Here is a 27,942-nt window from a genome sequence, read left to right as displayed (position 1 = left end):
AGCACCTGATGTCTGAGTGGCTCTTTTCTACTTGCAGCTGGCGCTTCCTCACAAAGGTGTTATGAAAGTACTAAAGGCTTTGGGAAATGCTGAAGGTGTCCCAGTGCTTCAGCAAAACTCCATGAAATATGTGGGTCAGCTAAATGCTTCAGCTCAAGTGTTTATGTAAGTACTCTAAGACACACAAAACTCACTGAGGCTGCCAGGTATGCAGTGTGATTAGAGCCTCCACTGAGCATTATTAACAGATTAGCAATGCTCAGTGAATCAGTGCAAATTATTAGGATGCTGTTAACTTGGGGAACCAGACTTCTGGCTGGCCACTAAGACCTGGCTTCTTTTCCCACCTGCTCAGCTATGTAGTGACACAGGACGATGAGTCTTGGGCTTGTGGAAGCCATCCCTGAAACACAGGTTCAAGCTGGCATATGAAGTCACGCGCAGGCAATCGCCTGCCTTGGGTCCCGAGGGATACCTTTAGTCGAACCCTGCCTGGCCCCTGCCGTCCGCCAGCACTACCGACAGACCTTGGCCTCTCCCGCCAGAGACGGCGATCCGCCTGGGACACCAGCGCCTCCGGCCCAGTCAGGTAGGGTCGGGTCGCATCCCCTGGGCACAACCCCGGCCGCAGAACTGGGAGGACCGCCGTGGTGCCTCCAGCTTGGGCAGCGTGGCCGGCGGCGATACCCTGCTGCCCGCCGGCGGCACTCGGCGCATGCCCAGTCCGCTGCCGCCGGAGGGCTGGTTTCGGCGGCGGCGCCTCCCGCCCGCGGTGTGGTGACGCGTGGCTCCGAGTCCCTCCCCACCAGCCCGCCCTATAAGAGCGTTGCCGCGGCGGCCCCCTTCTCCTCGCCCCGCCGCTCGCTTCGCAGTCTGGTGGACGCTCTCCAGCCTCTGTGCCCAGCTGCAGCAGCTCCGCGCCCCCGGCCCGCTCCAGTTCTGTCTCTCTCTGTGTCTGTGCCCTCTCGTCCGAGCGCTGCGCTGCGCTTCCCTAGTCGGTCGCCCCCGCAGCCTATGGCCCTGGAAGGCGCCGCTGCCGCCGCCTGTATTTCTGCTGTAGGTTCCCACATCCCTCTTTAAAAATTCCGCCTAAAAAGAGAAGACGATTTACCAAATCTTTCGGGCCGTTATCTCACGTGAGTACCGCTGCCGGGGTCCCAGCCGGGCTGGAGCTCGCTCCGCGGGGGGAGGCGGCGGGAGGGAGGGAAGGAAGGGGCGGTGACGCCCACCCTGGGCTCCGGAGCGGCCCGGGCTGTCCTTTGACACCGGCGGCGGGAGGCAGTGGAGGAGCTCTTCGCTCCCCGGGGCTTGGGGAGGGACAGGCCATGATTCCCCAAGCGCAAGGCGGGGAATGGGAACCGTGGCCGCAGCACCCGGGAGGGGCAGCTGGCGGGTAGCACTGCCACCGGTCGCCGTGGCGGTACCGGGCGGGGAGGGGGATGGGGATGAGGCCGGTTCCTCCTGCTGCCCTTTCTCCGGCCGGCGGCGTGGGGCGAGACCGGCTGCCACCGGCGGTGGCAGATGGAAAGCGGCAGCATGAGTCAGAGCAGAGGCTCCCCCTCTTCTCCGGCGCGCAGCGAGGCGCTGGGCGATGCGGAGCCGCCGCCCGGGGGGGAGCACACGGGCGCTGGGGTCCACAGTGCCCCGGAGTGTGTCTGTGGCGGCGGGTGGAGGGGGTCAGCGGCCGCCACGCTAACATGGCGGACAGCCCTGTGTGAGAGAGGCGGTGAGGCGGGAGCAGGAGGCCGGGAACCGGGGCGACGGCTGTGCTGGGACCGCTGCTCGTCCTTCTCCCCCAGCCCCGCAGGGCACGGGAAGGCGGCGGGGCCTCCGGTTCCGCGGAGAAAGGGGGCTCGGCGGCCGCCCTAACATGGCGGATTCCTGCGGAGGGGGGCTGTGTGGTGTCTTTCCCCCTCAGCAGCCGGGCAGTGACCCGCGGCGGGATACCCGTTCCCGCCGGGCGTTGCTACCTCTCGCGCTGCGGTTCTTCCTGTGGAGGGGGCGAGGGGCGTCCTAGCCTGGGCCCTTCAGGACAGGGGCTGCTCCGGACCTTGGCATGCCCTCATCGTGCCATATAGCAGCTGCTGGGCTCGGGAGGTCCATGCAGGTCCCGGCAGATCTCGTCCTTTCGGGTGCACCCTCACGCAGGATGCTCCTGGAGGCCGGAGGGAGTAGCAGTGTGACATGCTTCCGGGCTGGCCTGGGTGACAGGGGTAGAAAGGCTGGAGAAGTGCCTGTGGCATGGCTGCGGCGTCTCCTTGCCTGCTTCTCAGAGGCCATGTTGTGTCTGTAACCGTGACTATCCATCCGGGCTCCCGCTGTCACTCTCTTCTTTGCCCCTCGCCTGAGCAGTGCCCACACGAGGCCTCGCCCATCCTCCTCGGAACGGTGGACAGGGGAGCACACCATGGGTCAGGACCGCAGCGTGAGCTGTCAAGGCACTACACAAGCGGTGAGGGCATTGCACAAGTGATGCTTTCCGGGACAAGTGCTGGGATGACGGGGCAAATTGCCTCATGCAATGGAGCCAGGGGTCTTCCAGCCTATGAGAAGTGGAGCCCTTCCGTCCTGTTAGAAGTCCCGCCCCCGCTTTGCTGTGGGTGTTTGCTGGCCATCTCAAGGGCACGTTTTCCTCTCCACTTGGTCAGTGTGTTAGTGTAGCAGGAGCAGGTTTGGTGCTGCCAGTCCTTCTGGAAGTCTCTTTGTTAAGCCTCAACCTTCTTGGCTTGGCTGCCTTCACCAGTTCTTGTGGTCCAGTTAGCTACTGCTGTACTGGTGGCTTTCAGAAAGTATGGAGAAAAGAGTCAAGTCACTGCTCAGTTGCTGGCTCTGTGTGTGTAAAGCATGTGCACTTGGATGTCAGGGTATCCTGAGCATGTGTGTGTGTGCTTGCTGCGGTGCCATTCCCTTTTTGGTGAGAGGTTAGTGGAGGTGCCTGTTTACTGGTTGTAAGAAAGCTGGAAGTATGGTGTGGGATCGGGTGGCTCGTGCATGTGTAAGGAGCACAGTGCAAAAGCAGGAACGTGGCTGGCATGGCCCAGGAGGATGCTGTAATGACTCCTTACTAGACAGTACTGCAGGTCTTTTCCAGTCAACAGTATGGGCTCATCCAGAGCTCAGGAACTTGTATCTGTCCTGAAGGAACCCGGTTTGTGGTGAGGAGGGAAGAAAGTGAATTTAAATCATCTTTCAAGCCTTTTTGAAGTGCATCTCCTGCAGTGCAAAATCCTGCACAGCCAACACGTGCAGTAGGCAGGAGAAGCACTGCGTTTCAGACCTCTGCAGCAGTCTCCTGTGACTGAACGGGATTTGATCGTGTAGTCCCAGTGGAATGTAGCCCCCCTGAATGAAGACACAATGTGGTGTCCAGTAAAGCGAGTTAGACCTGCCAGCCCTCATAGCCAGATGCGTGGCTCCAGCATGACGTTGGGTTGGGGTGGGAATGCTGCCCCACTTCTGCCCTCACCCTGGCTGTGGGATTTTTGGCTCTGAGGACGCTGCACTTGCTCACTATTCTTCCCTGGATAAATGCGTGAGGCAGCGGTGTTGGGGGGGAGGTGGGGGGTTGTGAATAATGGTGATGGTAGGAGGGGTTTGTTCCAGTCTGGACTGGTCCAGTCTAGTTCTTTCCTTCCTGTCACCGTGTGAACAATGCTGCTGCCGCCGTGCCTGATGCTTGCGACACGGCAGCCCCCTCCCCGTGTGCTTCAGGCTGTGGTGAGCTCCTACCCTGCCTGCCGTATGCTGTCCTGTGCCCCTATCCCTCCCGCAGGGCCTTCAGTTCGGGGGGAAGCTGGTTAAATCCCAGAAAAAGAGGGGTCTTGACAGGACTTCGGGAGGGGGACGGTGTTGTTTGTTGGCAAACAGCAATGGGAATGTTTCTCCCATGGGGGCAGTCTTATCGGAGGCAAGAGGTGGGCTTACCGCCTTTCAGCACTGCAGCCTGCCCCCCAGGCAGGTGAGTTGTGTCTCTCTGTGCTGGAAGGCTGGTGCAGGTGTATGTTTGCAGCAATGCTGTGCTGTATGGTCTGGAAGTGATTTCGTCCCTCCAATTATAGGGAAGACAGAATGCTCTGGGAAGGAATTAAGGCTGTCCCTTCCTGAAAGGGAGGCTTAATTGTGTAATGGACTAATTTAGGTATAATGGCATATTTCACTTCAAAATACTGTTGATGTAGCACAGGAATGATTGTGTGGTTGATAGGAGAATTCCTCAGGGACCTGTGCTTCCTTCAGGACCTGCTTTCCCTTGGTGATCCCCTTGCCATAATGCCCTGGCCACTATTTGGAAAAGGCCTATTGTAACAGAAGAATAGCTGGAATTTTTGAGCACCACAGTAACTTTGGTGCCTCCAAGTCTGTCAGTTGGTGTAAATGTGCAAGGTCGTAATATTGCTAGATTTTTAGGGTTTGGTTCATGAGTATTTCAATCTCAGGTCACTAAAGTGTGTCCTCAGAAACAGAAAGATACAGTGGATAAGTTTCTCAAAGGAAGTGAATCAGTGCCCAGTTTTGCAGGTCTGTCTGCATCAGACATGAGGAGCTAAGCGAGCCTGGCCCTGACTGGCGGTCCTAGGGCTTGCTGCAGAATGCAGTTGGTCCGGCAAAACTGTGTGCTGTGGGTGACTGGGGGTTTATTTTCTTCTTCAGGGGACTGTTACTATTCATGTATGAAGTACAGCATGTCTGGTCAAGCTGCTGTCAAACTTGAGGCACCTGCTAGTAGAGTATACTAATAGATGATACATAAATACATACATATAGGTGTCACTGGAATATTAAAAGGCAAAGCTGCCTTGTCAATTATTCCTGCAACTCAAAGCTCACTGTTTAGCAATAGTGCTTTTATAACTACTTCAAGTCCCTTAAGCAATGAACACTTCATTGTGGCCACTCACATAAGCTATTTTTCTCAGACTGGGTTTGTCCATACAGGTTATGGACATCTAACACTTCTGCTTAAAATGGTAGTCCTGCTCTGTTGCAGTACAGCAAACCACTCTTTGTGCTGGTTATAAAGCTGAGTAAAATTACTGTGATTGGAAAGGCTCAAATCGTACAGTTTTCCTCTCTGAATATTTAATATTGGCAAATCTACATGAAAGAAGGCAGTCAGACTATTTTGGATGCATTTGTGGCTCCTTCAGATAAATAGTTCTTGTTTCAAAGAAATTCTGAAGGGCAGTCAGAACTCGGCACAGCTCATAGTTGACAGTTGCTACAGAAAATGATCAGATTTCATTCCAGCTCCACAGGAACTTTCACTGCACACTTCCTTCTTGGGACATGTGAGAATATTTACTGGAATAGTACTGCAGGTGATATTTGTCTGAAGCATGGCTTTTTAAGTTTTCATACTAAAGGTCATGCACTCTCCCTAAAAGCACCTGTTTTTAACAACTTGTTTTTCTGGGAAGGTAAACTTAATTCACAGTCACTGGAAAATTGGTATGAGTTCTTGCATATGATCAGAATAGCACTAGAAAATAGTGGAGCTACTAGTTAATTTTACAAAAGGGAAGTTTTGCTGACTTTAAATGTGTGCATGCTCTGAGAACTAAATATTACTGACTTCTTGCTTTAATGGAAGATAAAACATTGTTCTACACTAATTCTAGCTGGCAAAATTCCTTAATATCTCAATTAATTTTGAAGCAATGAGGTTTAATGTTATATGCTTCCAAATGCTAATTTATATGGTAAAGCTGAAGAGGTTGCTCTGTGGAATTGCATTCACTCTGTAATTCAGTATTTTACAGAGTACACTCATTTAGTTTTCTAATAGCAAGGACAAGTGGAAAAACAGACTTCAGCAGCTTGCTTAACTGTAATGCAGTTGAAAAGATGATCATTTGGGTTAGGTGATTCCCAGAAGCCATTTTTTGTAGACAATGCATGTCTCACTTGAATAGCGAGAGCAGCCAAGATTTATTTCTACAATAGTTGGTACATTCCACATTTTGTGCCATAGACCACAGTGATTTTGTAGAAGCTTGGTTGTATAGCGGGTTTACACATGACCAGTTCTATACTGTATTTAATTCCATGAAAATGTCAGTTCCTTTTAGAAGGAATAACTACTCAACAGGGCTGGTTAATGTTTTCTTGACTGCTCTTTATGTTCATTGTGCTGTTCTGAGTACAGTACAATGTACTGAAGGTTTTGCCTTCATTGGAGCAAGCTAGCTTTGTACTTTAAAATGCTGCTTCGATGTTGTGTGTAATAACCCTTAAGGACCAGCTGAAATGTTTCCTCATTCCTGAAGGCAAGCATAGGTTTCTTTCTTTTCAGTGTCTTGCTTGTCTCCAGATTTGTCTGTATGGTGTTCAGTTTCACTATATAAAGGAGTACTTTTCACCCACATAGCTTTTTCACCCACATGGTGTGTTCATTCACAGCAGAGGAAGAAAGAGCATGGCAAGGGAATTCTAAAATAGAAAGGAAGTGAGGAGGGAAAGAAGCACAGTGGTTACAGGGTTAAAACACTTCTGGGAGGGTAGTCCAGTATGAAAGCATATTACCCTAAAGCAGGTTCATGTACAGCTCTTTGAAAATCTTCCAGTTCAGACTTTGAAAGATAAGTACAAACAAGCACTTTCATGCGCGTAATGCATGTGTTTTAGCAGTTCTTCATATGTCTGACTTGATCTGACTCAGAGTTCACATTCAACTCTTGAAAACAGAGCATTTTGTGTGATTATAAACTTTCATGGTGGGGTGTTGCAAGCCTCCTTAAAAGCACTAGTGAAAAGGCATTTGTTACATGTTGTAAGATAAAACTTTTATTTTGCTCTGGCTGGGAAATTTATTTTTGTGTGTATTTTCTCCCACAGGGCAAAATCTCTGATCAAGTTTACAACTATCCAGAGGGCTTAGGAGAAGTGCTTTATAGAGAACAGTTCGACTTCAACGCTGAGCCACCTTGGGAACCTAGCTGATGATAGTAGGGTTCCATCTCCTAACTTGTCCATGTAAGTATCTTTCACCTTTCATCTGTATGCAGGAGTGTCGTGGTTTAAGCCCCGGCTGTAAATTAGAACCACGCAGTCTACTTCCCCCCCCCACTCCCCAGAGGGATGGGGAGGAGAATCGAAAGAATGTAACTCCCACGGGTTGAGATAAGAACAGTCCAGTAACTCAGGTATAACACAAATCACTACTGCTGCCACCAATAATAATAATGATAAGAGAAATAACAAGGGAAGAAAATATGATACCGCTCGCCGGAAAAGAGCCCGACCGAAAAGAGGACGTGCCCTTCCGGGTAGCTCCCAGTTACATCCCCGGCCATGACGTGCTGTGGTATGGAATACCTCTTTGGCTAGTTTGGGTCAGGTGTCCTGTCCCTGCTTCCTCCCGGCCCCTCCTCCTCCCTGGCAGAGCATGAGACTCACAAAATCTTTGGTCAGTCTAAACATCAGTTGTTATCAGCTTTGTTCCGAGGCTGAAAGTCAAAAACACAGTGCTGCAACAGCTACTAAAAAGGAGAAAAACTGACTGCTACTGCTGAACCCAGGACAAGGAGGATAAGCTCTTCCAAAATACAAACAGCATGTGTTGGCTTTTTGGTAAGCAAGGGTAACTGTCTCGGTCTTTCAATCATAATTAAAGATAGTGGCATGCGTATTATGTGTGACTTTCATTCAAGTGGAGTCTATAATTTTTACTCAAATAATACTTTTGTCAACAGAGTTACAAAATGAATTTGCAGGAGACTTAAACGTGCCTGAGTAAACTTTGTTAAATAGAGTTACTTTTCTGAATTAGGGCTGTTTGCTACAGAAATCCTAAAATAAAATGCTGTAACTTCAGTCTCAGTGATAATTCTGAATTCATGAATTGACACTGCATGACTGTTAACATCAAATCATTATTTGCTGTGTGATTTCTTAGGGTATTTTATGCTGAAATAGTTAAGATCTGCTATTGTAAACAGTAACTAATGCTGATCATGAAGGGTGTGCCTTCCCAAATGCCTGTCTCCATTATTTGCTAATTAGTATCCACTTCCACAAATAGTTGCAGTTGAGCTACAGTAGAATGTGGAATTGTGTTGGATGGAAGTTGTGTACCAAGTTAAATGCCTTTGCATGTTTAAGAGACAAATAATTATTCAAGAGAAACAAGACCCCTGATAACTGAAAACAAATGAGTGCACATAGCTGTCTTAAAGAGCACAGAAAACTCTGGAATATGTGTGGTTATCCTATTCTGTTAACATGAAACAATAGCTTTATGTGGTTTTAACAAGAGCCTTAAATGCATTTATATTATCTGGGTTAAGTTGATTTTATACAGTATTACTTTTTTTTCCTGTCTAGCTGAAGGCATTTTTGTTTGGCTTAGTACCTATAAATTATATAATGGTTTTTAGTGTAAAACTTGAATGAGAATGGTTATGTGCATCTGAGCCAGGTACCTTTTAAAGACCACAAAGAGTCCAAATGCTGGTTGTATTGGTATCCTTCCCAATAAGGTACTTAATATAGATGTCTGTTCTTTGAAAATACTGCAGTAAGGGAAGGATGTGGTTTATCATGATAAACCAGCTTGATCTCCAGAGGTTATGTTCTTTTTTTCGTTTGAAACTTACTGAATTAACCACATGTATCTGGTGCTATGTAGATGACCGCTGTGTTTGAGTGAATAGTCAACACTGAAAATTCTCTGAATATCACTGTTACTTTGTGTCACATGATTTTTGTAAGCAAAAGATCAGAGAAAGTTGTTCCTCTTGTTCAGTTTGAGTTCCAGGTCACTCTTGTATATGGATAGAACTCCTGCATGATGTTTACACTTCAAAAGGAATAAAGTAAAGCAGTAAAAGGGTAAGAAAGGCAGAAGAACTGTTAGGAGGAAGGAGTTAATAAAGTAGGAAATCTGAAGGCACTATAAATGCATTTTCATTTCTAAAGCTGTTCTGAAGGAATTTTGGCTTGACCAGAGTTTTTCTCTTAAAGGAGAAGGCTGTTCTGCTACCTTAATTGAGATTGTTTTTTTCTTTAAACATGCTGTGGCAAATAGTGCAAGGTATAGCTTATCCTAGAATGGAAATATCACTGGATTTACTGTATTTGTAGCTGAATGTTCAGATGAGCTGCACAGTTATTTTGAGCTTAGATCTATTATGTGTTCAGTAATAATATGCTGTATGCAAATGTAAGTAGCTCAGTATTGAATGTAGTCATGTAGCAGTAGTCTGCAGTAGTCAGACAGTCAGTCTGTCAGTACCTGTTTTAGTGTGCTGAAGCACAGGTAGTAGCCTCAAACACAGCTAAGATGTAAGTTAGCCAGCTAATTGGTAGTTTGAGTCCTGTTGGTTTGCAAAGTGATTTAATGAGGAAAAAAATCAACTGAGCTTTTAAATAGAATTTTTATGTTCCAGTGGAACTCAAGTAAAGTCTCCTGTCTGAAGATGTACTTACATTCCCACTGAACTTGCCTCCTTTTTATAATTCTCTCCCTCTCATTTTTGTTCTTGTATTACACTGGCCAAAGAAGAATATGGAATTTAGTTCTGTCTTACTTTTCAGGCTCTGGCTTCCTGAGCAATCTGGCAACTGTGGCCTGAAGTCTTGCTCCTTTTAAAATCTATTCTATTTATTGCCACATCTGGTTCATCAGAAATTGAGGGAATTGCCGTTGGAAATCTGATCTATTAATGAGCCCTTTCCCACTCTAGTGAAAGCAGTAGTTATCTGGACTGGGTAGCCTTTAAGTCTCTCTTTGTTGAAATGGGACTGAGTGGCAATCAGGGAACAGGAGAGCAATGGGGAGGCCAACATTGACTAAGCAAGTGAGAGGATGGAGAAGTAGCTGCTTGAACTGTCATGAAGTACTGAGATAGTACCACAGAACTGTCTATGCACTTACAGGACCACTCATTTTTGTAAGCTTTGCTAGCTTATTGGCTTTGAATAATGTATTCAAACTTCAGGAAAACCAAAGGAGGTTCCTGAAGGCATGGCTGCTGTAGAAAATGTCAGATTGGGCATTATTTGTTATATCTGCCCCCTTTGCTTGCTCACTTAAGCAGAGATGCTCTTGTTACATTGCTCATTTAACTGTGTGGAATATGCCTGAGAGAATGGTAGAATGCAACTAACTTGAGCTGTACAGATACTCTATGACCCTCAGTATTTGTACTTGGAGGCAACTGGGGTAATGCAAAATGTGCACCGTCATTGTGAATGAAGACTCCTACTTCAGCATTTTCAGTTGGGTAGTGGGTGCATTCAGCTAACAATGATGAGGATGTAAGTTGGTGAAATGGCATCTTGGATTAAAGATACTCCCATTATAAATAGTCATTTTCTGTGCTGAAAACAGAGGACTAGTGTTTTTACTTTTCTAGTCTACTTGTTCCGTACTTAATTGCCAGTGTTAGTGACAGAATGCTTCTATCTTTTACCCCTGAAGAATCAGTACTTTAAGGCATGCGAAATGAATGTATTTTACTTCTTCATGATTTTTGCATTAGCATAATTAATATTGTAAGTATTTTCCTTAAGACAAGTAGTTGAAAGACATTATTGGGAGCTCATTCAGTTTGCAGAGATTGCTCTTTGAAGAGGAAGTTTTAATGAAAGAACCAGACCTCAAAGGTGTGGGATTTTTTTTCAGGCCAAACAATATGTAAATCTGACAGTGTAAAGAAAAACATTGAAAAATGTTTGTTATGGATGCTTGCATATAACAAGCACATGTTTTGTTAGCCACTTTTCAGAGCATTTTATTTTCTTTTCCATCTTATTTTACTCTTCTGTTCTCTGCATTAATTGCTGTGTTTAAATATGTAAGCTTTTTATCTTCAAGTTCTTTATCTGGGAAGTCATTGTGTTAAACCCTAAAGAGCCTGAGGAACTAACTCTTACTTCAAAGAAAGCAATTGCATGCCTGTGTAGAAGTCTCATAGCACTTGACAGCTTTTGTTTGCCCTAAAATATATGTCCTGGAGCATTGTGCAGACTAATATTTCAGGTGGTAAAATGGGTGGTGTTACCACACTAAGTCTGTCAAATCATGACTTGCAGCAAGTCAGCACTTCCAGCAAGAACTGAACTCTGTACTCTAATGATTTCTGACTCGTCTTACAGGTACGGAAGTCTTAAACCATCCTCTCAATTTCCTTCTGTGTGTATTAATTTGATCTTTCACAAACTATCATTGATTCTACCCCTCCCCCAGGAGGTGGGGTAGTCAGAACAAAGTAAGGTTATAGCACAATCCCAAATCCTTCTGCAGGTGTTATCTACCCCCTTAAAGAAACATTCCTCGTGTATGCAGTGTTTTCTGGGGGTGTTGTAGCAATGCTGGTAAGAATTTCAGTTTTCTCTTTGTAGAATGTTCTATCTTGTTCTCAACAAGACTGAAAAGATGTAGTTTCTTCCAGAGCAGGAGAAACTGGAGAGAAATGGGCTGTGACTCGAAGGACAAACAGTTAGTGTTTTTTCTTTATTAGATAAATTTTGCTAAAGGAAAAAGCTTAGATCCTGTGGACATGCTTAGAAAAAGCAGTTGCTATTCAGCAGCCTGGGTGAGGTTACACTAGATTGTTTATGGCTTGCTGCAAGCTATTTTATTAAGTCTGTGCTAGCATATTCCTTTTCATCTCTGCCTCTTGACCATAAGATACCTTTGGATGAATGAGCTATAAGAGAAAGCTGTTTTAGGAAATAACCTTCATCGAAGCTAATTTACCAGATAAGTGTTCTTTTTGTTGTTTCTGGAGAGTAGTTAGTGGTAAAGAGGCCTTCTCCCATGCTTCTGTTAAAGCAGTTCTCCCACTCAGGATCTCCCTATAAGTAAAAGGGCAGCTTTTGGGGAAAAGCATTTTCCTACACCATCTCTGTTTGAAAGCTATAAACACCATAGTCATTAACTGTGGAAAAAGCTGTTCTTTTAAGAGTACTTTAAAATCTTAAATCTACTCCCTTGTAACTTAGATGAACAACAAAACTCGAAGTAAAAAAGCCTAGCTGTTGTTTAGATCCAGCTTCTTTATTTGAAATACGAGGCACAAGCAATTAGCCTGCAGGGGGGTGTGTGTCTCCTGAATCTAAAAACCTGCTCAGTGCTGTGGCTGGTTCCACTGAGACCTCTCAGCAAGGCACATCGATCAGAGGTGTTCACTAAGTGGAAGGGACTCCTGGCAATCTGCATGCTTCAGATTGTAGGAAGTTGCTTGTAGTGCAAAACAAGCCTAAACCCACCAAAACTTTAAAATCTAAGTGTATATATAGTAACTAAATCCTTAAAATGCTTCAGTTTTGTCCTAAGGCTGTTTAATAGGTTTGCACAAAATGTCAGGGAATTGCAAGCTTATGATCAGAAAGGCAGCATTTGTCCAACTTGACTAAACAGTAGAAAGAAGCTCAGATATGAGGCGTCTGCCAGCACAGTCACTTGCATGTGTTCAGTTGCAGGTATTGCAGGTTTTACTGCTTGGGTGTGAAGGGGAGGGGGAAAGAGGAAGTGGATCATGGAAGTTTATTCCCTACAGAGTTACTGTGTCAAAATGTTGCCACTGGGTTTTGTTGAACTTTTTCCAAAGTCATAGGGCAGATTCGGTGTGTCCTGAGGGTGCTATAGATCTAAATACAGCATGAACTTGAAAATTTTCCTTTAACACCGCTCTGTCACAAAAGGATTAAGAACTTGTGTGTTTTGGTCGATGGATCTGCTACATTTGAATAATCTGCTGAACATGGAAATCACTTTCTTCTCGCGTGTGTGCACCCTGGTTGGTTTACTTATTCCTCGCTTTGTGTATTGCTTTTCTTGGAAGAAGACAACAGAAGAGAAGTTTAATGTGTTTATTAACACAATCAGCAAGTTTGAGGATGCATAAAGTACTTTTAAAACTTAAACATTAGGCTGTAGTCATAGCATAAAGAAATTTATGCTAAAAGAATTAAACTTTGCTGTTAGATTTTTCTTCGTTTGATCTTTATGTTTTGAATACTCCAGAACTATATCAAATTTTCAGTACAACACTGATGCAGCTTTTCTTTCCAGGGGAAAAAAATACCCAAACCAAACCCTTTTTGGTATTCTGCTCCTGGAAATGATGGATATTTTATGGAGGTGAACGTGTTGAGGACTTTGTGCTAATCAGCTGCCAAATCAAGGATACTGATGAAGTACCCGTTCAGAGGGTGACAGTAACTACAGAAACATGATGTGGTGTTCATGCTTGTTTCACTGATTCTAAGTCAAACTTGGTTCACAAGCTTGTCTTTTGTTTGCTGGTGGGTTTTATTAACGAGTTTTAGCTGTTGCTCACAAACTTAAATTTAGATGTGGCTGGCTGAAGACATTTTTCCTGGTTATTACAGTGTCTACCACTATTCATTGTTTTTATAATTGTAATTTACTTAAATCCTTACATCAGTGTGATAATTATCTTGCTCTTTCATGATTGCTTTGAATCTTCAGAATTTGATTAAATAAGCATATGACTTACCATATGTGTGAGATGAGTTATGGTCTTACCCAACATACTTGTCTGTTATTGTTCAGCTTCTGAATAGAATGAAAGTGCTTGCTGCCAGAGTTAATTCACCTGGCAGTAAATGCTTCTTGTAAGAAACATAGGTGGCATACTTGAGTTACACAGAGCACATAAAACCGATGGCTCTTTTCCCTGTTACTTGTGTAATGACAAGCAGGAGCAACTGCTGCTTAGTTGTCTTGATATTAGCTTGAGCAAAAGTAACTTTGTTCGTATTATTAACAGTGTTAACCCAACTTATATTGCAAATTGTGAATTATTTTTTTTCTCTAAGGAGGTGGTGAAAGAAACACAAGACTGTTAATACCATGGGCTTGTGACTATTTGAAGCCAAAATTATCTTACTTCTTTGAGAGTCTTAGTGAAGCTAACACATGCTATGCAACTTCTGCTGAGAGATTGAAGAGTCTTGGGTCTTTGTGTAAGGAAGGAATGGGGTTAGCTGGCTGGCTTTGGTCAGTTGTGTTAGTCATAAAGTAACAGTTGAAACAAAGGAAGTCTGGTCAGTTGGTTGCTATAAACTAATAAACTGCTTTTAAACAAGACCTGCAGCTGTAAACTGCAGATTGCTGTATTCATCAAGTAGGGCTGATGAAGGTGTACAGTCAGCTGTTGGTGGCCTTCTGCTGTCTGATTTTTACTTGAGACCCAACTATTTAAACCATATTCTAAGTGTATATTTCACAAAGTTTTCTGTCTAGGGACTTCATTGATTCAGGTTGTCTTTTGGAGACCACTGCTTGTAAACGTCTGATTTGCAGTGAAGGTCTGAGGGTAAACAAGATGCAAATAAGGCTGGGTTATAACTGTTACTTTTAACACCACTTACTGAGATTGTCACTTTTAAAACTGCTTCTAGCTAGTGACATCTTTCTGTTAACCTTTACTGAACTGAAGACTTCCAAGTATTGTAGGTGATCTTATAAGCAGAACGACAAAACGTCTAGTAAATACAATGTATGAAGGCAATGGTTATGAATTAGCATCTAAATAAAAAATGGAATGTTAATGTAAAGATGTGAATCTCAACAAATATCAGTGTTAACATTTAATCAATAAACTACAAGTTTTCTTTAACAAATGCAGAAATATATTCAGTTTTCTAGTTGCACACTTGGATACTAATGTCACTTAAGAGGCTACACTTAAGAATAGCTGAACTGAGGGGTTTGTAGAAGTATACTATACTTCCAGTATTTTCATAGTTTGCATAAGCTCAGCACAGATCAGTGTGCGGATCATCTGGGATTCTTCTCAAGAACAGCCTTGCATCAGTGGTTTCTTATTTAAGTTCGTATCAGATTTAAAGTATGCAGCTTCTGTTTTATTCTTGGCTTCAGTAGAATTGCTCTGTCCTTATCCCTGGCAAATGGAGGGTGAGCAGAGTGGAAAAAAATATCTTTGGTCTGGGGTGTGTGTGTGTGTTAGTGTTTGTAGTACATCAGATGTAAAAAACTCTTTCTAACTTCGAAGTAATGACATAGTATGCTCTGTGCCTGTTACCTATTGTATTATGTTTTCTTTTACAGTTTGTTGCATAATTTAAGGACCCGGATATAAGGCTTGGAAGCCCATCCCTTGTGTTTCTTGGTTTATGACTGTCGGGTTTGTGGAATACGGCTGAGATGAAAGGATTTCTTGAGGATGCAAATTACTCCATTGGTCTGTTGGATGAAGGAGCAACTCTTGCAGATGTTATTGACAACTGTATTTATGAACACACTCACGTAAGTTTTGTGGTGTTTTTTTTTTTTTTTTAAGTTTTCCAAATTTTCTCATTTAGTTATCTTAAGTTTTCAAACTGAAGGTAAAGGTATCTAGAACTGACCTGACAGCAACAGAGGAACAGTTGCTAAAACTCACCTGATAAAGTAGTTTCTTCTTCTCATTCTAATTTTCTGCTGTTTGGTTGCTTCAGGCTGAATTCTTTTGGGGAAATTTGGGCAGTGATTGTTACTTGTCCGAGTTTAGCCAGCAGGAAAGTAATCTTGCTGATGTAATAAAATACGGGTTCCCACCTCATTGTTTCAAGAGACTTTGTGATCAGTGGGGTTTAGACCAGGAACTTGAAACTGGGCAAGTGAGTATCACTGAGATAAACTTTTTTTTTCTGTTTCCCTAAAAATATACCAAAGTTTAGACAAATATATATGCGGAGCCAGTTTAAAGCCATGTTTAACATTTCTGTGGTCCGTCATCATTGTATGGTTATGCATCTTCCCATGACCCTTCTCTTCATTGAAAACGAGTACAAGCATATTGTGAGGTGCTACCTTTTTTTCTTTCAAGAAACTAAACCTATTACAGTTTAGAAATCTGCTGGAAGGAAGCTTAAATAATTCTGTGTATACAATACTAGTTTTATTGAATAAAGCTACACTCACTTCTTACGAGGCAAGATGTGGTAGCCTTTGTTTTATAGGCAAGGTTATACGAAGAGTGAGCTTTACAAGTTTCAGTAAGCAAATCTTGTATCCTTAATGTGCCATACCTGTGAGTTGTTAACTTTTCCCTTGGTTTATCAGAATTAATGTTCAAAAGCAGTGCTCAACTATAGTACAGCATATAGCTAAATCCCATGGCCTTCTGAACTCAGGTGTAGGGTTCCCAAATCCTGATTCCTAATATTCTTTTTCTGTCTAGCAAATAAATAGGTAAACTACTGGCAACATGTCATGTCTTCAACCACTGACTGGCTCACAGAGGATAGCTGCCTCCTGCTGCTTTCATTTACTCCTTTAGCTCAAGGGGTAGAGGTCTGTGCCATGGATCTAAAGCTCCAGATCCCATTCCTGCTGGTGACCCGTACAGGGGGTCAGTATGCTTCCACCCGATGGAATTTCTATTTGTGTTTTTTAAACAGAAATAAAGGCATTGTATACAATAAGCCACAATTTAGTTTCATATCTGCAAAAGTCAAGTGTTAGAATTAACATTTGATGTACAGTCTTAATTCAGATTGATTGTTTATTTTGTGATGGTCTTTGTTATACTGTAGTCCCTTCATTTACAGGAACTTTACTTGGGTGCACATTGTAAACAAAGAGAATCATCTGTTTGAATTTCAATCCACTACATCCCCATCATGACTTGAGAAAGACTATGGTGGCAGATGCACAAAGGGGGCTGTTAACAACAAAAGTGTGCATTTCTTAAAGGTTATGTACTTGACTCTGCAGCCTTAACACACTGAGTTTAGTTCTTAAAATTCTGGTTGAACTTTGTGCTGGAGAACAGGCTCAAACTTGACTTCCTGAATTAAAATACTATCAAACAAATTTTCAGTAAAATGAGCTATTAGCTACCTGTTAAAATAAGGGGTAGTGCATTAGAATTTATTCCTTATATAATAAATTATTTTGATTCTGTGGAAGCTTTTGTTCCAGTGGATTTTCATCCTCCAAAAAATTGCAGACTTCTGAAATGACAAAGTTGGAAGATATTTGTAACATATTGTGCTTAGAGAAAATCAGCATTTGGCATTTAAGTAGTATCTTTTGTTCAGGAACCTCAGAATATTGTCTAAAAACATTCATAATTTCTCTGAAGTGGTAGGTATTCCCTCTTTGGTTTTTTAACTAGTTCCAATTGCTAAGTGAAATTAAAACCAAAAGCATTGTTCAAGGTCAATCCTAAAAGTTAATAGCAGGTGAAAAAATGTATGTAATCCTTTAAGACTATTTCGTGGGTTGTTTATGTTTCAACAGGAAACCACAATTTCAGACATTTTATTTTCCTGTTCTTCCTCTTTTAGACTGGAAAAAGAGCATTTTATGTTGGTGATCTTGGAAAGCTTGTAAAGAATAACATACAATGGCAGAATGTGATGGCACCAATAAAACCATTTTATCCTGTAAGATGCAATTCTACTCCAGGTGTACTCGAAATTTTGGGAACCCTTGGCATTGGATTTGCATGTTCCAGTAAAGTAAGTTTTTCTTGTCTATGTGTGTGCCTGATTTTCTTCCATATGTCTGCTGTTTTAAAATCAGCTTTTTTCTATTAAGTGTCATGGTTACAAATAATATAACTTAAATGGTGAACTCCTGTGTAACTACCTGTAGAAAATCTATACTTCTGCCCTAGAAGTGGTGGATAGTTTTTTTTCTTTAGTGTATTTTACAACTTGGTACATCTAACAAGTAATAACTTAGCACATCTAATAAAGATTCAGTGAAGATGGTGCACTGGACTGTGTCAAATGCTCTTGCTCTGGTATGCTCCTGTTTTTCAGTCTGAAATGGCATTGGTACAAGACCTGGGCATTTCTCCTGAAAACATAATATATACAAATCCTTGCAAGCAAGCTTCTCAGATAAAGTATGCAGCGAAAGCTGGGATAAACATCATGACTTGCGACAATGATAATGAGCTGAAGAAAATTGCACGTAACCATCCAAATGCTAAGTAAGTGTTGAAATTCTGGCTTTGCTGCTTATGTGGGGGGAAACATAATTTTGCCTGTATTCTGGGTGACTGGAGTTGCAAGCAAGGTACATGACTTCTTTAATACAGTTAACTTCTATCTATTTGCTCTTCTCGCTCTCCCTTTTGAAGACAGCTTTTTTGCAATTTTTTCTCTACTGGGTCTTCCTAATATGTTAGTAAAGCCCTTGTTTTGGGAGAAATACTGTATTTTTATTTCATAGGGCAATCTTCAGGTAAAGGTTTCAGTGATTAAAAGTTCAGAAGTCTGGCACCTTATCTGTGAGTACATCTTCCTGCTCTGTTGTGGCTTCAGTGTTTTCTTTCAGGGTAGTCTGGGCATTAGTGGCTTCAGCTGGAGTCAGAGCTGAGACTGTCAGCAAATGAGCATGTGCACTGGGACCTATTGGGCTTGGGCATGCTCTGCAGGTGTATTAAATACACCTTCAGGTATTTCCCCACCATTAAACAGTGAGCAATTTGAGTCCAGTTCTATTTTCAGTCACTTCAGTATTGGCCGAGGTGCTTTCTGTGGGGAAGAAATCAAAGCTGATGTTCTGGTTGTTAAATATGAGAACTGTATTTCTGCCAATGCATCCTGTCTCTTTTGGACTGACAGGTGCTTGTGTCATTAAGCATCAGATCCCTCATGTGTGAATATTTTGGCTGTGGCTACACCTGTAAGAAATGTGGAGTCAGAGCCTAAGTGAATGTTGCAGTGCTTTCCAGTGATTAATGTGATACAGTTTCCCACAAATGCCATCAGAGTGCGTCAAGAAACTGAATTCCTGACAGCCTTTATAAAGCCCTTGGTTCTAGGTGGGTCTTAAAGTGTCATGTCTTCTCCCAAAACTGGGGCTGTAGTTGTAGAATTGGGAAGATTCAACCAGGCTTGGTATCTGGAGACTGCTCAACCCACGTAGGTTGCTTTTTAACTACTGCTCTTCAGACTACTTTAAGAGTTAATATTGTTGTTACTAGTGATTACACTTCATCCTTATGGAAGCCCATCGGTGCTTTGCATACTGGGGAGTACTCCCTGTGCAAAGAATGTTATGTATAATAAATAATTCTTTGTAGAATGCTGGCCTTGATGTTCTCCATGCATCTGGAAGGCTTAGTAATGCTAAAGCTGTCTCTAATGCCACTAGTGTTCTACCAGTAATCACTGGTGTTTTCAGTGTTTTGTTAGGTTTTACGTTGAGTTAGTTCTTTAACAGCCTCTTTAGATGTTTATTGTAACATCCACAGCAGAAGTTAGGTTGCAGATTTTTCTTGAGCCAGAGAAATTGTAAAGCAGGGAGAGAATGAAGGAGTTTGAGCTGGAGAAAACCAACATGAATTTGTTACTGCTTTTCAAGGATCCTATAATCTAGTATTTGAAAAGGTTCCTGTTTACCCAGGACAAGAAACTTGGTTTCTGCCATTTGCCATCTAAATTTTAAAGAAACCCAATCTCCAGCTCTCCCACTGGGGAGAGATTTCTTTGCTTGTTTTATTACAATTCTCTTACTTGGGTCATTAACACTTTGCTGAAGTGACAGCTATTGATTTTCTTCTTTCTTTTCCTTGGTCATGGTTTCAAAAAGTCACAGAGCCTTGCTCTTCCTGTGTGTGGTTGCTACAGCTAGGTTGGCTTTTTGTAGATGAATCTAATTGTGCTTTGCCTGAGGAAATCCTGCTTAGCTGTAATTTTCCTTCTCGTTTTCTGAAAACACTTGTAACTTTCTGCATTGAACTTAGTAATGGGTGGGTCTCTTTTTATAATGGAGTTTTCTGCCTTTGGGAGACTTAGTGAGTTAAATGACTGCAATTACTTTTTTAAAGAAAGACACAAAATCTCAAAAGTCTTTAATTTCTTCATATTTGGCTTTTTCAGGCAAAATTTAACTACTGAGGTTGCTGGTGTACTAAGAGCTCTAGTAGAGGCATGGTTGTTAAAGTATCAATGCTTCCTTAAAAATTAATAGAAAAACCCCAAACACACACATCATGCTCTAGCTCTGCACTCACTGCTGAAACCTCGGAAGAAGAATCCTACTAGATTCAGATTTACTTTTTCAGTGGTTTGCACAAGAAAAGTATCTCGACTCACTTATAATGGTGCCATAAAAACTCATCAGTAAAACTCAACATTAGGTGTCTTTAAGGAATGGTTTTGTCTAATTGTAATGTGAGGTTATAAACCACAGTATTTGGGTTTGGGGGGGTGTGTGTTTTATTTGTTTTTTTTTTTTTTTTTATGTTCTAGAGTTTAACTTCTGACACTTTTTTTTTTCTTGTTATATGTAGCACTTTTTGAAAGTGTTTTACAAGACACTGACTGCAGCTTTGAACAGAATTATCTGTGCTAGTGGGAAGGCGCAGGGAGGCTGTCAGTTTCTCAAGATGAAGTGGTTAAGTTAAACTCAGCAGGATTGCTGGGCAGCCTGTGTGAGAATTTAGGATTGCTTTAGTTGCCTTTTACCAAATGATTTTTAAAACCAGCATGAGATGTTTGGAAAGGGCTTTTAGAAGTCAAGGTAGCTGTTAGGCCAGTGTAGCTGTCTCACTGCATAAGACTGTAAAAGATGGTACTTGGTGCTTTTGTGCTCCACAAGTGTCCTCATAGAAGGAGCAGGGGACAGGTTGATACCCTAACCCAACCCCCATGTGCTCAGCCAGGCGGGAGGTGAAGGGATGTGGCCAAGGTGTGCTTTCAGTGTGTCAGCCTGGTGCCCTCTGCTGAGTTTAACCAAACCTGATACCTGACTGCCTGAAGGGGAATCTCCATGCTCTGCTTTGGGCTAGGAAGGAGGACAGATGGGAAAAGCATATTACAGTCTTAACAGTTTTATGAGGAAGTATACTTTATAGAAGGTAACATTCTCTTTTATTACAGCACTCAACAGACTCTTGCAGCTGCAAAAGAGTCTTAGCTGCTGCATTTCGAAATCCCTTGTCCTTGTTGGCTCCATGTTTTAGCCCCTAATTGCTAGTTTTTTCTCTGTACAGGATTGTTTTTATTAGGTTCCCTTGACTCATCCATCGATGGAGCTGGAGTACTGACAACATAATCAACACACTTCTGATCTGACAGTCTTCAGGCTTCACATGTGCTGATGATGTAAACCAACTGCCCCAATCATCTTCCCCTTCTCTTAGGCTCTTACTGCACATTGCCACAGAAGACATTACTGCTGATGAGGAGATGAATATGAAGTTTGGCACCACCCTGAAGAACTGTAGGCACCTCATGGAATGTGCTAAGGAGTTGGGAGTCCAAATAGTTGGTGTCAAGTGAGTAACTTTATTGTTCTCTGCTTGGCTGAGCAGATGTTTGTATGATGAATTCAAGGTGCAGAATACAAAAGTGCCCCCTTGGCACTATTATACAGGGTAAAAAAGAATAAAACCATGATCTTTTGGATCATGAGCTTTTGTTTGCAAGCAGAGCACTAATATACAAGCAAAAACTAGCATGAAACAAAGTAATTATCACAGACATCAAAGCGATTTGAAATAGAGTATCAGAAATTCTCCTGTCAGCATAAAAGTGAAGTTTAGAAACCTCTCCTATTTTCTAACCATATTCTTGAATTGCCGTGGTAATTTGAGCTGTATTTTTCACCCAACAAGCAGCATAATACGTAGGTACTAGTATAGCATGGAATAGTTTGGACAGACTTTGAGATGAATGTAGGCTTGAGTTTTCTAAGAGTTAAGTCCTATGTCACTCTGATCATATCAAGAAAAAATACTCAGCTCGAAGTTTTTGAGTTGCAGATGTCAGGAATGACTCCTGGTGTTCAGAGAGCTTCCAAGTGATCTATGATATTTTAAAGTTTGATGAAGATTTTACTATATGGAAGTAAAATGCCTGTAAAAGTCTTTATTGTGTCTGCCTTCAGCTACTAATGTATCACATGCTCACGAATGTTTTAAGAAAGCAAGCAAACAAGTAAAAGAGGGTGGGTTATCAAGACAATAAAAAGTATTTAAAATGAAAGCCAGGTTTTGAGGATTTCAGACAGATTTACATCGAAACAATTCTTTAAACTGATGTTAAAGCATAAATGTACTATAAGGTTTTAAAAGCAAGTAAGCTTAAAAAGTGACCTTTGCCTCAAAATGGCGTTGCTTGAAGAAGTAGACTTGGAGTAGAGAGCATTGTGGCTCAGATGGGTGTGTGTATGCTCTGTCCCGAACCAGGAGATCATACTAGTCTTTAGGAAGCCCATGGGAATGTTAGCACTTGTTTTAGCACCTCAGTTACTACCAGTATTATGGCAGTACTTAAACCTTCTGGACAAGGAACCAGAGGGGATTCAGGAGCTTGTGGGAGGCATCAGTACTGCTTGTGGTGGCATGTTCATCACACTGTTGTGCCTTGCTGTGGAATAAGGACCTGGGCTGGGTGAAGAGGATTCAGAATAGGGTGGCAGTGGGACATACCTCACCTTCTCCTGAATACTGGAGAGAGTAAATAGTGTGCACAGGACAGCCCTAGCTTGGAGAAGAAAACTGGATAGCCTAGGAGAGAGAGAGTATACAGGCAATGCAGTACAAAGTAGGTTAAGAGAGGGGAGATTGCACACAGATACTGTATTAGCATTGACAGCCACTGAAGAGCAAATTTTAACCACTTTGATAGTGAACTCTAAGAAATAACATTTACTCGACCTTTCAAAGATGAGAATATTGTAGGACACTCAACATTAAGAGCATGTCCAGTGGTTAGAAGGTGGTAATCTTGTGAGTTTATTCTTTGCAGTTACTGTATTATCATCTGAGCTTGTCTTGAGCCACTTGGGAATGAATTGCTTTTGTCGCTGTTTTAGATGGTGAAACAGTTTGCTTGGTCTGAAAGCTGCCCTATTCAGTGTACTAACTGAGGTTTTATTTCTTTCAGATTTCATGTTTCAGGCTCTTGCAAAGAACTGCAAACGTACATTCATGCTATATCTGATGCTCGGTGTGTGTTTGACATGGCTGTAAGTAGATGCATACACAGATGCAGTTGCTGCAGTAGAGGATCCATTCTGTTCTAATCATTATTTCGAAAATATATCCATGTAGGAAATGTAACTTCTAGTGAGGGACTAAGTACTGTATTGTGAGATGTGGTAGAGGTGAATTAAAACTTCATAACCCTAATTGTGGACAAAGGTTAATGAATACTGTCCCACTGACAGGCAGTAGCCTTGTATGCTGTTTCCAAATAAAAAGTTAAGTTTCCCACTTTTGTTAAAAGATTTTCAAATTCAAATCTCAGTTCTGCAAATACACAGTTGACATTTTTAAGCTATATTAAAATATTAAGGATTTGTACATTGGCATTTATCGTGATAGAACCACTGATTTGGTGTATGTAATCTCAGATTAATAACTAAGCATCATAAGGAATAAAGGGGTCATGTTGGCAGTGGGCTATCCAAATTTGGATGGAAAGGAATGGATTTATTGGGTGTTTCAGATGACTCTTGTGAGTCTTATGTTCTATGTGTATTTCTCGTATTGCAAAATTCAAAAATCCTTTCTCTTGAACATTTGTCTTCCTCTGAGAAGCTTGTAAACTAAATGGAGAAGACTGCAAGTCTTTACCCTTGTTACTGCAGTTGGTGCATTAACTGTGACTGGTGACACACAACAGAACTGAAGTTCTCACTGATCTTTGTGCAATTTCATTGCAGCAGTTTTGTCACATCAGGACTTTCCAAAGACTTGCATTACTCATATTTGTAAATTACTAAAATGTGTTTTGTCAGAATGTCCCACCCTGCTCAGCAAATACTGTCTGAATATAACAAATACCACAATATGGGAGCTGATGTTGCTGTGGGACTTGAGAATTGTGCAGCCAGCCTCTGCTGACAAACCAGTGCTGTAACTACCAGGTTTAATGGAGCTATGCTAATTTTTATGATGTTGTTACTCCCTCATTAGATGTACTCTGTTCAAAAGTATAAATACCTAGAAAACAGCCACAGTAAGGAGCAGCAGCAAGAGAGTGTTTTTACAGTTGTAGTTGTCTGTGTACTTATGTTCTGCCTATGCATTTTAGGAAGAATTTGGCTTTAAGATGAACATGTTGGATATTGGTGGGGGCTTCACAGGTTCAGAACTTCAGCTGGAAGAGGTATGCGATGTATTGGAAGTTGGAACTCATTTTTATTTAGGAAGTTTAAGTGTTTAACCTTCAAGCTGCAACTAAGATTGATAGCTGAAACCTAGTCTAAATTCTATGTTCCAGTTTGTAAGATCCTAATAGTTGGATTTATATTCCTTATCATGGGTAGTGAAATCAGTCCTTGGAGGTCCCTGTTCACAGTGGGTGAATGCTGACTTGAACATGCCACATTTAAATTAGTATCGTAAGCCACCTTAACAATTCAACATCTTTGGCAGTTGACTGTTGTTGTCCAACTGGTTACCTTGTTTTGTGGTTTGGGCCAGGGTTGCTTAACATGCTTTGGATCAAAACTGTATTGCTGCTATATGAAAGTTGCTGGTACTTTGCTTTGGCTAGCCGTTGCTTTGGCCTAAATGGGAGCTGTTAGTATGCAGTGGCACATAAAACAATAGCCTGTTTACACTGTCATGTTGTCTTCAAGACAAACTCCTTGAATGTAGGACAGCAAAAATGATTTGGTGAAAAGTTACTAACAGCAAACAGGGCTTTTCTTTCTTAGTTTTAACTGTTCTGTTACTTGTCCAGAATGCTTGTTAATCTTCAGATATCTGTCTTAGGATTAGAGCATCAATATTAAATAATTAATTCTGTTCTAATACAACAGTATTCAGAACTGATTGGAGAAAGGCCATTTCCTTGTTCTTATGGATTACTGTGTAATTTTACACTATCTGTTGTGCTGGACAAACTTCACAATTACTTGTGGAGTCTTGCGTGTACCACAGCTTGCATTTTGTCTGGGAGCTGGGCCTGTGCAGTACTCAGTCTCGTGGTGCTCAGTGTTGACCAGAATGACCTATTTTTTAAACACTTCAGTAAATTCTGGACCTGTGCTAAGAGCATCTCTCAGAAGAGAGGAACAGCACAGGCCTGTGGTGTGCTTGCTAGAATTGTTGCTGACTGAATGTGTGTGTCTGATGCATACGTAAACTGAGTTTCTTTGGTTTTACCTTTGACTTCCGTTTCTAGGTTAATCATGTCATCAGACCATTGCTGGATGTCTACTTTCCTAAGGAATCTGGTGTTAATGTGATTGCAGAGCCCGGGTGTTACTACGTTTCATCTGTGTTTACACTGGCGGTTAACATCATTGCAAAGAAGACTGTTGAGTATGATAAGCTTCTTCCTTCTGGAGGTAAGGGTCATATTTATTTTCTACATGTTATGAATCAGTACAGAATTGCCCTCTTCTAATCAGGTTGGACTAGTTTGTCTTAGTGTGTATTTAATTCATTCCCTTATGTTTGCACTATAATCTGCCTCTGGGGTTCTGACCATACCTTATCCGTAAATGTCACTTTCTTCATTACATTTATGTAACACTTGTTTCCTTGCTAGGTTTTTTGACTTCTCAATGGTTAAACCTATATTGGGTGCTTTACAAAACATATTAGGAGGTTCTGTGGTAGAAGTACGTAGAGACAACCACTTCCACCTACAGGAGGAAAAAAATGAATTTATATTCTTAACTGATTATTAGTGACCGTATTCATTTTATTAAACCTCACACTTAACGTTGTAACTGAATTTATAATCTGGTCTCACACAGATTACTCTGCTCGTAATTCTCCCATTCCAGTATATACGGAACCCCCTTGTCAGGAAAAGCAGTTGGCTTAAGTTAGATTGCAAAAGGACTACTTATGACCAAAAATGCATGCAAGACCACTTCTTTTTTACTTCCAGTGGAGCAAACCAGGAATGATGAGGAACCAGTATTTACGTATTACATAAATGATGGTGTTTATGGTTCTTTTGCAAGTAAATTGTCTGAGAAACTGAATACTATCCCAGAGGTTCACAAGGTGAGTCCTTCTGTATTCTTCAGAGCAAGTCCTTACTATCCTTATATTTTGTTGTATATTTAACTCTTCATATGTATATAATTACTTATACTATTATAGTACTATGTATTATATTGTAGTAATATACTATTATTTATAAAATTATCCTTAAGTATATTTGAAAATTTTCTTATTCAATAAACTGAAGCCTGAATTACCTGGATCATTCCCATACAGAAATACAAGGAAGATGAGCCTCTGTTTGCAAGCAGCCTTTGGGGTCCATCCTGTGATGAGCTTGATCAAATTGTGGAAAACTGTCTTCTTCCCGAATTGAGCGTTGGAGATTGGCTGATCTTTGACAACATGGGTTCTGGTACCTTAGGTGAACAGTCTACCTTTAATGACTATCAGAGGCCACTGATTTACTACATGATGTCTTTCAGTGACTGGTAAGGAAATTGTCTTGATAGTGGCAAGATTGTTTTCACTTCCAGAGGGTATGCTTACAGCCAAATGTAAATCATATTTGATGGTGAATACAGGAAGATGGAACAGAGTACAAGGTGCATTTTTAGTTCATGGGTGTTTGGTTTTTTACTGCTGTCTGACTTTGCTAAGACTAAAGAGCTGTGATACCATGCCTGCTTTTTTCGAGGTTGACAAGGGAAAGCAAAATACCTAATGGTGACTGTGAGCACAGTGGTAATTATCAAGCCTTTTACTGTTTGACATCAATCTCTGAGCTTTCCTAATACTGGTAATTGCAACTCGTGTACACTGTTAGCACCATCATTGTAGGCAGGAAGGGCAGTGAGGCTGTTGTGGAGATGGTGAGAGTTGGGGAACCTGTTCCAATACCAAGGCAGCCAGGGCCCTGTGCTTCTGCCAGTGCAGCTGTGGCCTTCCTGTGCCTGCCAAGCATGGCTAACGGTCCCTGCTGCTGAAACTGGGGCCAACCTGCCCAGGACAGCAGACTTCAAATGCTTGTGATATGAAATTGTACATGATAACACATTATTACAACTCTCATCGTTGTCTGCTGCAGGGATGAGATGCAAGATGCTGGAATTGCTTCAGACACATTGATGAAGAACTTCTTCTTTGTGCCTTCGTGCATTCAGCTGAGCCCAGAAGACCGCTTTTCCACTGCAGCTTAAACAGGCATTAACGCTTCATTTAGACCTGCAGTTGCAAGTCTGTAGTTTGTCTGGTCAACATTCCAGTGTGGAAGAAATGGAACAATCTTGAATTCAATTCATTCTCTTCAAAACTTGAAAAAAATTAGTAATAGCTAATGGGGACCAGGCAAAACAAGCTACAGCTACAATTCATGGGGGGTGGGAGGGTTAGATAATGGTGTCCAAATTTAAAATCAAGTTCATTCAACCCCTGAGCGTTTAAATATGCAACAAAATGGATGACTTAGTGGAGATGGAAACCCATCACTTGGGTTCTTCAACAGTTTACATACAAGTACACAGTTTTTATACTAAGGATTCCTGTTAGAAAAGTCTTGTAAAGTTATTGTCTTTCGCCCAGATATATCAAATGTCAGTGGGAGACCAGTGTGATTTCATTAGATGTTTAGTGTATTTAGAATGTGTAAATTTGTGCTTTGAACTGTAGTTTAATAAATGTAAAATTGCATCATAGTATTTGTTGTATTTGACCCTTGATGTATCCCCTGTATGACTGCAATAAAACTTTGTGTAGATTTTACTGTTTTTCAGGCTAACTTTGGGAGAGGCTAGGCAGAAGAGGCAGTTACACAACAGATGTATCAGGAGTGCTTTGAGAAGCCTTCTGTGCTCTAGTCCATTATTTCAGCTTTGTATTAAACTGAAAAAAATGGAGGTTGATTAAACCTCCATGAAGTGAAAGTCATACAAGTTCCGAGAAGGCAAACAGGTCACTTGTGTGTTTTTAGTGTGTGACACTGGGTTCAGGTCTGAACACCAAACAGCAAACCTGCACTAGACATGTATGCAGGAGCGGTGCTCTTAGACAAGCCCACAAGTAGTGCCCCCAAGGCATCATGGGTTAG

At 41.9% G+C, this 27,942-nt stretch overlaps 1 protein-coding gene across 7 annotated transcripts; it reads left to right on the top strand.

The window, feature by feature from the left end:
* The first annotated feature begins 540 nt into the window (after positions 1–540).
* On the top strand, positions 541–27,588 carry AZIN1 (antizyme inhibitor 1). Of its 7 annotated transcripts, XM_080610556.1 has the most exons (13): positions 719–1,136; positions 6,835–6,972; positions 13,019–13,251; positions 15,044–15,241; positions 17,269–17,442; positions 17,749–17,921; positions 21,084–21,218; positions 22,831–22,912; positions 23,983–24,057; positions 25,081–25,246; positions 25,798–25,916; positions 26,133–26,347; positions 26,944–27,588. In XM_080610556.1, the coding sequence occupies exons 4-13, from the start codon at positions 15,140–15,142 to the stop codon at positions 27,053–27,055; spliced, it is 1,353 nt and encodes a 450-aa protein (XP_080466682.1). In that variant the 5' UTR covers positions 719–1,136; positions 6,835–6,972; positions 13,019–13,251; positions 15,044–15,139; the 3' UTR covers positions 27,056–27,588. The 7 variants fall into 7 exon arrangements, with proteins under 7 accessions (XP_080466684.1, XP_080466682.1, XP_080466681.1 ...); XM_080610558.1 differs by lacking the exons at positions 719–1,136; positions 13,019–13,251 and adding an exon at positions 541–589; XM_080610555.1 differs by lacking the exon at positions 13,019–13,251.
* Positions 27,589–27,942: the final 354 nt, after the last annotated feature.

This window comes from Psittacula echo (assembly GCF_963264785.1).
Source record: "Psittacula echo genome assembly, chromosome: 2".
NCBI lineage: Eukaryota > Metazoa > Chordata > Aves > Psittaciformes > Psittacidae > Psittacula > Psittacula echo.
This window is presented reverse-complemented; position numbering and strand designations above follow the sequence as displayed.

Excerpts from the sequence above, each read along its gene's own strand:
- AZIN1 (XM_080610558.1), top strand. The coding sequence starts at position 15,140 with ATGAAAGGATTTCTTGAGGATGCAAATTACTCCATTGGTCTGTTGGAT. Across the intron at positions 15,242-17,268 it reads GTATTTATGAACACACTCAC|ACTGGAAAAAGAGCATTTTA; the intron begins GTAAGTTTTGTG and ends TTCCTCTTTTAG. Across the intron at positions 26,348-26,943 it reads ATGATGTCTTTCAGTGACTG|GGATGAGATGCAAGATGCTG; the intron begins GTAAGGAAATTG and ends TGTCTGCTGCAG.